At 46.4% G+C, this 12,013-nt stretch overlaps 1 protein-coding gene across 6 annotated transcripts in view; it reads right to left on the bottom strand.

The window, feature by feature from the left end:
* Nucleotides 1-4,396: 4,396 nt before the first annotated feature.
* LOC137521642 (tubby protein-like) overlaps nt 4,397-12,013 on the bottom strand; it is a 72,131-nt gene continuing 64,514 nt past the window's right edge. For all 6 annotated transcript variants that reach the window (XM_068241157.1, XM_068241158.1, XM_068241155.1 and 3 more), the window contains 3 exons: nt 5,759-5,857; nt 5,493-5,664; nt 4,397-4,724 (listed from right to left, as the gene is read on the bottom strand). In XM_068241157.1, coding sequence (XP_068097258.1) covers nt 4,591-4,724; nt 5,493-5,664; nt 5,759-5,857 — 405 coding nt within the window. In that variant the 3' untranslated portion in view covers nt 4,397-4,590. The remainder of the gene's footprint in view (nt 4,725-5,492; nt 5,665-5,758; nt 5,858-12,013) is intronic.

The following is a 12,013-nucleotide window of genomic DNA, read 5'->3' as shown; positions in this document are numbered from 1 at the left end:
GAGCGCTGCAAGTGGGGGGGAGGGCATGACAGAGGAGGAGCCGTGGCCACACTGAGACCCAGCTGCGGGGAGAGTGGCCCGACTTCTCCCTCCCTTACTCTCCCCTGCACTGCTGTAGTGCCTCCAGTTCTATCCTGCTCTGCTGATCCCCACAGTGCCACCAAAAGCCCGAGTAGCCATCTGGTTCTGCTGTCAATTATCTCCACTCTCTGAGGTCTTCTCCTACCAGGACTCATCTAGGCAACTTGCCAAATCCAATTTTCCTCCTGCCCATCCTCTTATTGCTTTAGATTCTCCTAGTGTTTCCAATAATGCTGTATACAGTGGGTTGCAAAAGTATTCGGCCCCCTTGAAGTTTTCCACATTTCACATTACTGCCACAAACATGCATCAATTTTATTGGAATTCAACATGAAAGACCAATACAAAGTGGTGTACATGTGAGAAGTGGATCAAAAATCATACATTATTACAAAAATTTTTTTACAAATCTATAACTAACTAAATAACTGCAAAGTGGGGTGTGTGTAATTATTCGGCCCCCTGAGTAAATACTTTGTAGAACCACCTTTTGCTGCAATTACAGCTGCCAGTCTTTTAGGGTATGTCTCTACCAGCTTTGCACATCTAGAGACTGAAATCCTTGCCCATTCTTCTTTGCAAAACAGCTCCAGCTCAGTCAGATTAGATGGACAGAGTTTGTGAACAGCAGTTTTCAGATCTTGCCACAGATTCTCGATTGGATTTAGATCTGGACTTTGACAGGGCCATTCTAACACATAGATATGTTTTGTTTTAAACCATTCCATTGTTGCCCTGGCTTTATGTTTAGGGTCATTGTCCTGCTGGAAGGTGAACCTCCGCCCCAGTCTCAAGTCTTTTGCAGTCTCCAAGAGGTTTTCTTCCAAGTTTGCCCTGTATTTGGCTCCATCCATCTTCCCATCAACTCTGACCAGCTTCCCTGTCCCTGCTGAAGAGATGCACCCCCCCGAGCATGATGCTGCCACCACCATATTTGACAGTGGGGATGGTGTGTTCAGAGTGATGTGCAGTGTTAGTTTTCTGCCACACATAGTGTTTTGCATTTTGCCGAAAAAGTTCCATTTTGGTCTCATCTGACCAGAGCACCTTCTTCCACATGGTTGCTGTGTCGCCCACATGGCTTGTGGCAAACTGCAAATGGGACTTTTTATGCTTTCTGTTAACAATGCCTTTCTTCTTGCCACTCTTCCATAAAGGCCAACTTTGTACAGTGCATGACTAATAGTTGTCCTATGGACAGGGTCTCCCACCTGAGCTGTAGATCTCTGTAGCTCGTCCAGAGTCACCATGGGCCTCTTGACTGCATTTCTGATCAGCGCTCTCCTTGTTTGGCCTGTGAGTTTAGGTGGATGGCCTTGTCTTGGTAGGTTTACAGTTGTGCCATACTCCTTCCATTTCTGAATGATCGCTTGAACAGTGCTCTGTGGGATGTTCAAGGCTTTGGAAATCTTTTTGTAGCCTAAGCCTGCTTTAAATTTCTCAATAACTTGATCCCTGACCTGTCTTGGACCTGTCTTGTGTGTTCTTTGGACTTCACATTGTTGTTGCTCCCAATATTCTCTTAGAAAACCTCTGAGGCCCTCACAGAGCAGCTGTATTTGTACTGACATTAGATTACACACAGGTGCACTCTATTTAGTTATTAGCACTCATCAGGCAATGTCTATAGGCAACTGACTGCACTCAGATCAATGGGGCCGAATAATTATGCACACACCACTTGCAGTTATTTATTTGTAAAAAATGTTTGGAATCATGTATGATTTTCATTCCACTTCTCCCGTGTACACCACTTTGTATTGGTCTTTCACATGGAATTCCAATAAAATTGATCCATGTTTGTGGCAGTAATGTGACAAAATGTGGAAAACTTCAAGGGGGCCGAATACTTTTGCAACCCACTGTATATTGATTCAGTTTGGATATAACAATACAGCAGAATAGTTGACATGAAATTCTTCTCAGTTTAGGTTCCCTTTAGGAACTTAAACAAAACCTGAATTGAAAATTAAAAGTCAAAATAACCATACACAAGTCATACTTACCTCCTGTGTAGTCTACTACTCAATCTCTTTCTCCTGTCCCGTGTCCCAATTGTCCACTGTGATCAATAGAATTCTCCATCCTCCATTTTGAAAATGGCCATAACAGCTTCCTGGTCAGCACACAGTTAAACTGTAACATTGCCCACTTGAGCCATAGGGAAACATGGACACATCAGTTCTCCTCTTAGCTGTAAATGACAGCAACCTATATATAACTGACAGCAACTGATATATTTCAGATCTGGCAAAATATTGTCAGAACTGGAAGGGATTATTGTCAGAAGAAAATGGTGAGCTTCTGAGAGGAATTGATGGCAAGGTAACTCTGTAATGTTCATTTTAAGTTACCTCATGTGTTTATTTTAAATATTTTTACTCAGTACAGGTTCTCTTTAAGTACACATGTATGTACAATTTACAAGGTATGCACCCGCTGTATTTAGCCTCACTGTTTACACAGCTGCTATATAAAGTGTATGGGCCTGATTCACAAAGCGGTGCAAACTTTTTCGCGGACTTTTGCGCTCGCAAAGTGCCGCGATTGCTGACTTTTGCGCGCGCAATTTGCCGCGATGCAAATTGCGCACGCAAAAGTCCACGATCGCGTGAATCGCGGCACTTTGCGCACGCAAAAGTCCGCGAAAAAGTTTGCACCGCTTTGTGAATCAGGCCCTATATCTTTATTCCACCTCAATGTGCAGTTAGTTACATAATATTATCTGTATGTTTGCACATTATTTGTGCAGTTGTATGTACTATGTATTATCTACTGTAGATTTTCACCAAAGAGGATGGTACTATATATATATAAATCATTACAAATAATAATCTTGTTCTGTTGTTACTGGTCATCACAACCGCATCTCCACCACCCTGCATCAACTTGACTGAATCGTACCATCTCTTCTTGTCTCTTCTACCATCTGGCTCCACCATCACCCCTAACCCCCCTTCCCGATCTGCATTCCTTGACTGCTTCTATCTCCTCCTGGTCCTGCAGTCTTTGCTATCCCTCGCTGTCTATATATCCACAAACACATCTGTGTATGTTTTCCTTTGTATATATAATGAGCCACGTCAGCAGATCAATGGCAAAATGTTAAAAGTATAAACTATCAAATCTGTAATTGAAAACATTATACTATATAATAAAACCCCTGTGTCCATGCGTTTGGCCTAGCTCACATGAGCGGCACGCCGGCGGACTTGGGACAGCAGAGGACGGGAGTAGGGGGGTGGCGTGTGCTCGGCGGCGCGTGCCATGAGGGCCATGTGAGCGCAACTATTGCGGGGGTCGCGGCCAAGGCCTAACACCCGTTTTTAAATGGCCGTGCTTTGATCTAGTTCCGTATAATTTTAATACCAACCTAAATGAAAATGTCTATTTTTTTTCAACACACCTGTTTGTTATGGGCCAGATTTACAAAATTGTCTCCAATGCACTCCAAGCATTTCCTGTCAGAATTGTGATCTGAGTGGGCTAATTTTTTTCTCAAAATACACCTGCTATTATGTAGTTATTATTGGAGCATAGTAAGGGATGCTGAAAAGCTAGGAGGGTAAATGCAGAGTAATAACTCTTTTCTTATAAACTCAGTCTGGCTTTGCTTGATTTAATGAAAAAAATTTACCGATTTACATTCTTACGTTTAACATAGATGCCGGTACCTTTACTGCTTACAAGGTGCATCACTGTGGAACATTGTTTTCCCTTCTATGCAGTGAGCAGGAACATCACCTTATCTCCCAGAGTGCTCTGGGGCAGAAGGCTGCATAACATCATACCCCTAGCTACACATCACTTGAAGGATGTTGTTACATACCAATGTATGGCATTATATAAATATAAAAGGCTTTTCTGACCCAACATCCACAATAGTTGAGATAAAAATGGGTGTTCTGAATAATTTGTTAATAAGTGAGAAAGTAAAATATTCACTTAAAAGAAACCTGAGACCAAAGAAGAAAAATAATCCTGGGGCTTCCTCCAGTCCTTCAAGGCGTGGCATCCCTCGCTGTCACCCCAGGCCACTTGGTTCATCCGCTATCCGGTCTGGTAACTTGCCTCAGCTGCCCTTCATTGGGCAGGTATGGGCCGGCCGCATGCACTCCCCTGTCGCGCTCCCATGGCCAAGGGCCATCTGCGTCTGTGTAGCCAAACTGAGCGACCCTGGGAGACAGCAAGGTAGCCCACAGCCTGAATGGGGCTGGAGGAAGCCCCTGGTAAGTATCAATTAGTTTTCTTGCTTTGTCTCAGGTACACTTTAACATACTTTTAATGTTAGAAAAAAAGGTCCTTCGTGCGTGACTCCTTTTTCCCATTTTTTAATTGCTAAATGCGTAAGCAATGGAATAGGAGTAAAAAGTCATTCATTAAACATAAAAGGCTTGTGTGATGCTTGTGTATGACTTAAAGTGCAATCGTAAATAAATAATATAATAAATATCTTTCAATTTTATGTCAAAGCTGGCAGTGATCCCTCCTGATGTGCGACATCGGACTCTATTCACAGGCAAGTTTGCTGTCAAAGCTGGACAAACAGATTGCGAAAGCCTGCAGAGCACACATTGGATAACGGAAATCCATGGTGAAAACGTCTTCTGCTACCCGGCCAAACTGCATGACGATGTAATCAGCTGCATGAGGAAAGAGACTTTCATTATTACCTGATAGACCTCAGGCTATGAGAGTACAAGAGCTGTTATATCACTACAGAGGAAGTCTGTCCCCAGATATAGGTCTGTCATCAGGGGCATTGCTAAAGAGCTATGCAAGTTTTACATTAAGCCCCTCCCCCCGGCATAACTAGAAATCACTGGGCCCCCCTGTGAAACCTTGGCTGCCCCCCCCCCCCCCTGGTGAGAGAGGAGGAGTTGGGCCCCCCTTCCTGCCACTGTGTACCCACTGCCCCCTTCCTGCACTGTGCCCCTCTCTTGCCCCTTAAAACGGCCCTGGGCAGGGCCCCCTGCCAAGCATCATCCCCATGGGCCCCCTGCGCCTGCATACCTTGCAGGGGCTATTGTTACACCCCTGCCTCCCCCCCCCCCCCATCCCCCGTCTGTGAGTCTGTGACAAACAATCTGCTCACCTTCAGCCACTCCATTTTTCCTCAGTCAGGACAGCAGTGCCACCTCCTCCCTTCTGCTGTGCAAGTCAAATGAAACACTGCTGCTCTCCTGCCTCCTCACTGACTGTTAGACTCCTCACACAACACAACAAGCTGCTTTTCCCCAATGATAACCTCTTCACCTCGCTCTCCTCTCTCTTCTCCTCCTACTCTGACTGCATGCTGTTAGTGTACACACAGTACAAACATGCTGCCCCTGTAATCTCTGCACCTGATGCAAATGTTTCACCTTGCTTCATGAGAACCAGAACTGCTCTGAAGAAATGCAAGTACTCACGTTCTTCAGCATTGATGATTTGGAAGTTTTTCACAGAGGCCTGAGTGACCCGACCATGAAAGTTTAACACGTAAGACTGTGTCTCCTCATTCCAAGATGGGGCCTTGTTGTGCAGGGCAATAATATTCTCCATGTTGCCGTTTTGGTACCGAGTCTGTAGTGTTTCATGTTCCTGTAGTGAAGACAGAGAATAGGTTATGGATAAACTGGATTACACTATTTCTTCAAAGTAGCTAAAAGGTTTGATACTATTACCAAAAACGTACGTTGCGTGGCCGTATGCACACCCTCTCACCGTCCTGGTTCATCCCAGGTATAATCACCGTCATTTTGCGAGGACCTCTGAACCCCAGAACATTTGTTTCCTGTAGGATTACAGGGGAAAAAATAAAAGAGTATAGCTTTAACCAAGCTAGTCAGACTCAGCCAAATGTGTCCATTATCCCGAGTCCTGAGGTTGGTCATAAGTGTAATATTTTACCAGGTAACCTGGACTCAGCACATTTTAATCCATTCTCATCATTTCTTATTTCAACCTTTGATATTATAAATCTTCACTGGGCACAGAGCAAAGGGCACTTTCAGCTGCTCCATCAATGCAGAGGGGTACTATAATTTCGAAAGTTAAAGTGGGATAAAGCTCTGACATAACATTCAACAAAAATGTGTTTTCCTACTTTTTTATTACCTATACAGTTATCATATTTGCTTTTGTGCAGAAGCAATATTGCCTGTCTACAAATTCCAAATTCTCAAAGTACAGTTTATCTGCTCTTAAATCTGATACTGCATTTTATTGCAGAGCTGCTGTATTTATATATTAAAATCTATCTAGTAATTACTTCTCAGCTCTTTCTGCTTCTCAGCTCAGTAGAGCTCAGTTTTGGCTGTTTGCTAATGTTTACTAAATGTATCTTACAAAGGAATGTAAATAAAAGATAATGTTATTTATCACATTTTCAGATGCTGCCAGAAGCTGCCCACTGAAGAATAAAGTGCTGCGTTTAACTGAATGCTGTTCTGCTACAATTTTTTTTTGCAGTAGTAGATTTTATGCTGTAAATAATCTTTTAGAGCACAGAGGAAATGCTGAGTTTCATACCACTTCCTCCTAGCAAATTTTGGCGCCTCTGTTCTCCTACTGCAAAATCGTGTCCACCCCTGGTGGAGGGGTGATCTACCCCTTTTTCTCATCTACAGAGAGCGACTTCTTAATCCTGAGTGAGGACAGGTCTAATCTCCTCACCTGCTTATACAGTGGTTGCCTGTGTGGTAACCCACGTTTGTGAGTATATTCTTCTCACTGATTTGCCTTACTTCGTTTATGTTTTAACATACTACACTATATTGGGCTCTCGGTTTCTCTACATTTCATACCACTTTAAGCTGTGTGATTGTAACTATTCACTTTGACAAAAAAAATGTAGGTTTCTCTGATCTCTTCATATTAAATTTCACCTCTAGAGTTAAACCTGCAGAGCTAGTAATATAATATCCATCTGTAGACAAGAGCCCCGAACTATACAGCATATTGTAGACATAGTGGGATAAAGGACTGAATGATTGAACCATAACTATCTTCATTCCCATGGCCCTACAACCAGGGCTGGGCCGAGGCAGAGGCTGGAGAGGCTCCAGCCTCAGGGCGCAGTGTAGGAGGGGGCGCACAATTCATTCAGTTGTCATTCCCAATTGTGTTTGAAGCAGAAAGAAATAGGAAAAGGGGATACATGGCAGTGACTGCAAGTCAGATAACTAGAGATTAAGGTATTGGTGAGGTTGGGGGCCCTGGGGCGCCTCTTAGTCTAGTAGCAATCAGCAGGGCCGTGCAGAGGGTCCTTAAGTGGGGGGTGCTCAAATTTACAAAAACGGCCTGGCAACGTCTTCCCCTGCATGCCCCCCTCCTCGTTTCTGGCTATGGGGGTATTGGTTGTCATGTGGGTGCTGAATGCAGATACTGGGTGCGATGTGGGTTCTGAGTGTGAGCACAGAGTGTCATGTGGGTTCTGGCTACAGTTGGGTATCGAGTGTGATGCGGGTGTTGATTGCAAGTACTTAGTGCCATGTAAGATCTGGGTGCATGTACTGGAAGTCATGTGGGTGCTGGGTACAGGTACTGAATGTGACATGGGTGCGAATATTTGGCACCATGCCTGTACTGGGTACCGGCTATGGGTGGGCTTTGGTTATCACATGGGTTTTGAATGCAGGTACTTTAGGTGCGGGTACGGGTTAAGTGGGTGCTTGGTGCAGATAGTGGGGGCCATGTGAAAGCTGTGTGGAGGTGTGAGTACTGGGTGCAATTTTAGGCCAGGGTGCAGATGTCATGTGAGTGTGAGTACTGGGTGCCAGCTATGAGGGGAAGGGGTGGGTGCTTGGAAAAGTAGAGGTCAGTGTGGGTGCTGCAGGAAGGGGCAGGGCCATGCAGAGGATCCTTACAGGGGTGGTGCTCAAATTTGAAATTGATAAATCATGCTAAATTGTGTATGTAATAACCCCTCTCTAAAAAGCAGAAGGCAGTTTTAACACACACACACACACACACACACACCTTTATAGCAGTATCAGGCAGACTTTGTGTCTCCTTGCAACCAACTCTTTTGGCGCCACCACCCTCAAATCACCAGTGGTAGGTGCCCACTGTTAGTAGGTTAGAGTGGGCACAGTGGAGCCCACAGTGGAGGCACAGACTCACCTTTCATTACTGGGACCTCTGTCCCTCTAGAATCAGCACCCAAGCCTCTTTTCAGGCAAAGAAGAAGGGGTTACCAATACGCAGTGGTTGCTAAGCATTAGTAGATGCAAAACTGCAGTAAGTGCCAAGGTGCAGCGGGTGCCCAGATACAGTGGGTGGTAAGATGCAAAGGTTCACTTTGTGCTAAGTTGCAGTGGGTGTCGAGATGCCAAAGTACAGTCTGTGTCAAGCTGCTGTGGGCACCAAGGTCCAGTTTGTATTGGGTGTTTATTTGCAGTGGGTGCTATGCAGTATTGGGTGCTGAATGAGTGCCAGATGGTGATAAACAATAGTGGGTGCCATGTGAGTGTTAATTGGTACAGGGAGACATGTGAGTGTTGGACATGTTAGTAGGGAGTGCCATGTGTGGTCTGGATGTGTGCCATGGGAGAGTACTGAGTCTCATATGGGTTCGGACCAAGGATGGGTACTGGGTGCTATTTGGGTGCTGGCCATAGATGGGTACTGGGTGCATATAATGGCTTTGGAACTTGGTGACGTGTGAGTACTGTGCCATGTGGGTGTTGATTATGGGGGTATGTGGGTCTTAGGTGCCAATACTGAGTGCCAAGTGGGTACTGGGAGTGAGTACATGGTGACATATGGGTGATGGATGCTGGATAGTGGGGTATTTGTTGTCATGTGGGTGCTAAAGGCAGATGCCGGGTGCCATGTGGGTACTGGGTGCTGACACAGGGTGTCATGTGGATTCTGTCTGTATGGGTGTGTATCAACTATCATGTAGGTGTTGATTGCAGGTACTCAGTCCCTTGTGAGTTCTGGGTGCAAGTACTGGATGTCATATGTGAGTGCTTGGTGTTTGTACTGGGCACTAAGTGGAGGCTTAGTGCAACTGGAACTACTGCAGATGAAGCATGTGGGTGTTGGGTGCAGGTACTGGGTATCATAGGTGCGAATACTTGGTGCCATGCCTGCACTGGGTGCTAGCTATGGGTGGGCATTGTGTGTTATGTGGGTTCTGAGTGCAGGTACTTTGGGTGCTAGTACTAGTTATGTGAGTGCAGATAGTGGGTGCCATGTGAAGGCGGTGTGCAGGTGTGAGTAGTGAGTGCCATGTTGGGGCTGGGTGCAAGTACTGTGTCATGTGGGTGTGAGTACTGGGTGCCAGCTGTAGGGTGAAGGGGTGCAGGTACTGGGTGTCATGTGGCTGTTTGATGCAAGTACAAAGTGTCATATTGAGGCCAGATGTGAGTATTTGGTGCAGGGTGCAAGTACTGGGTGCTTGCTATAGTGGGGGTTACTGGTTGAGTGTAATGTGGGTGCTGAACATTGGTGGAATTGTTGTGGGTGCAGGGGGTGGGAGATCACTGTGGGTACTGCTATGAATGGCATAGTTGCTGCTAGGGGAGGTAGAGGTTAGTGTGGTTGCTGGGGGAGGTAGAGCTCAGTGTGGGTACTGGGGGAAGGGTAGGTCACTGTGGGTGCTGGGGGGAGTAACTGTGGGTGCTGAGGAAGGTAGAGGTCAGTATGAGTGCTGGAGGAAAGGAAGGTCACTGTGGGTCCTTTGGGGGAGGTCACTGTGGGTCTTGGGGGAGGTAGAGGGGGAGGTCACTATGGGTGCTGCTGTGAATGGCATAGTTGCTTGCTGCTAAGGGAGGTAGAGGTCAGTGTGGGTGCTGGGGGAAGGGTAATTCACTGGTGCTGTGGAAGGAAGAGATCAATATGGGTGCTGGAGGAAGGGGAGGTGACTGTGGGTGCCTGGATAGTCAGTGTAGTTAATGGAGGAGGGAGTGGATGCTGGGTGTTGGGAGAGGCCCCTGTGGGCGCTTGCAATGGGAGAGATCACTGTAGGTGCTGCTTTTGGGATGGGAGGTCCCTGTGGGTGCTGCAGGGGAAAGGTGGGTAGCCACTGGGGGAGGGAAAGATCACTGTGGGTGCTGGAGGAGGGATAGGTCAGTGTGGGTGCTGGGGTAGGCAGGATCACTGCTAGAGCTGGGGAGGGAGAGGTCACTGTGGGTGCTGGGGGAGGGAGAGGTTACTGTGGGTGCTAGGTGGAGGGAGAGGTCACTGTGGGTGCTAGATGGAGGGAAAGGTCACTGTGGGTGCTGAGTAAGGGAGAGGTCACTGTGGGTGCTAGGTGGAGGGAGAGGTCACTGTGGGTGCTAAGTGATGGGAGATATCACTGTGGGTACTGGGGAGGGAGAGGTCAGTATGGGTCCTAGGGTGGAGGGAGAAGTCACTGTGGGTGCTAGGTGGATGGAGAGGTCACTGTGGGTGCTAGGGGAGGGAGTGGTCACTGTGGGTACTAGGTGGAGGGAGAGGTCACTATGGGTGCTGGGGGAGGTAGAAGTCAGTATGGGTCCTAGGTGGAGGGAGAGGTCAGTATGCCACACTAGGATTCCTGTCTGGGCCTCTTCACTTCAAAGTGTCCCAGGCGGGGGCGGAGCTTCCTGCGGGTGGGCGGGGCTTATCGCGATCAGGGGCGGAGCTTATTTTTCCCCGCGAGAGGGGCCTTTTTTGAAGTTTTTTTAAAAGAGGGGGTGCCTGGGCACCCAGAGCACCCCCCTCTGCACGTGCCTGTCCACCAGGATGGATTTTCAGATCTGCAGATGAAGTCTGTTAAACAAGGTGTGTATGAGGATCTGCAGATATCATAGACTATGAATGCATTTTGCAGGGACGGATCTTTTGCAGATACTGATCTTTTGAATGTGTACAGCATCTTTGTGTGCAGCATCTTGCAAAGATTTTTATCTGATGGGGAGTTCAGCTCAATAGAATAGACTGTGTAGTGTATGGCTCTCATACTACATGGAAGGGGGTAAAATTGGTCTGATATCTTTCATTTATCTTTCAAGTGTGTACACACCATTAGGCAGTCACACAGGAGTTAATGAAAACCTACTGTGTATAGCTAAATTTTGACCACAGTCATCCAGTGAGTAATTGTGCAAAGTTTAGAAAGCTTTGCATTTCAAACGTGATATCGGCAGCAGTATATGTTTTCTCATTGAAGTCAATGACTAAAATCTGATTGGCTGTTTTATTGGCCCACCTTTTTTTCCCCCAATCTATTAGCCCCAGTCATCCAGTGACCAACACTTTAAAGTTTAGGAAGCCAGGAGTTCAAAGTTTAAAAATGGCTGCAGTTTTCCTTTCTCAACTGAAAAGCAATGAGTGAAATTTGATTGGTGGCTCCACCCACTTGCTAACCCTGAGGGCATGTTTCCACTAACGCGAATTCGCATGCGTTGTCTGCATGCAAATTCGCATAACCAATACAAGTGGATGGGCCTGTTTGCACTTGTCAGGAATTGTGGGCGGTTTGCTGTGCAGAAAAAAATCTGTACGGCAGACCCGTCAGAATTCGCATGCCGCACACCCGCACGCGAATCGCCGGTAATGTAATTTAATAGGAAAACCGCAATCGGTTTTTGTCTTGCGGTTTTCCATGCGTTTTCGCCTGCGTAGTCGCATAAAAACCCATGTCAATGCTTACCGGCATTGATATGGTTAAAATCGCATAGCGCAAACCGCGAGCGATTCCGCGTGAAAATCCGCATGGAAACGCAAACGAATCCGCACCCGCATGCAGATTCGTTGACGTGATTTTCGCGTCAAAAACGCAACGCACAAGTGGAAACGTACCCTAAAACAAAGTCACCCAATAACCAACTGTGTTAACTTTGGGGTTCTTGGCATCAGTAATGTAAAAATGGGAGCAGTTTGAATGTCTCCATTGAAAACAATAGGTGAAATTTGATTGGGTCTTGTTGGTCTAACACACAGTTTCAACATTTTACACACACCCCTCCCCTTCCCCTGT

The sequence above is a fragment of the Hyperolius riggenbachi genome, chromosome 6 (assembly GCF_040937935.1).
Source record: "Hyperolius riggenbachi isolate aHypRig1 chromosome 6, aHypRig1.pri, whole genome shotgun sequence".
In the NCBI taxonomy this organism is placed as follows: domain Eukaryota; kingdom Metazoa; phylum Chordata; class Amphibia; order Anura; family Hyperoliidae; genus Hyperolius; species Hyperolius riggenbachi.
The sequence above is the reverse complement of the archived record's forward strand: the minus strand, read 5'-3'. Positions and strand labels throughout refer to the sequence as shown.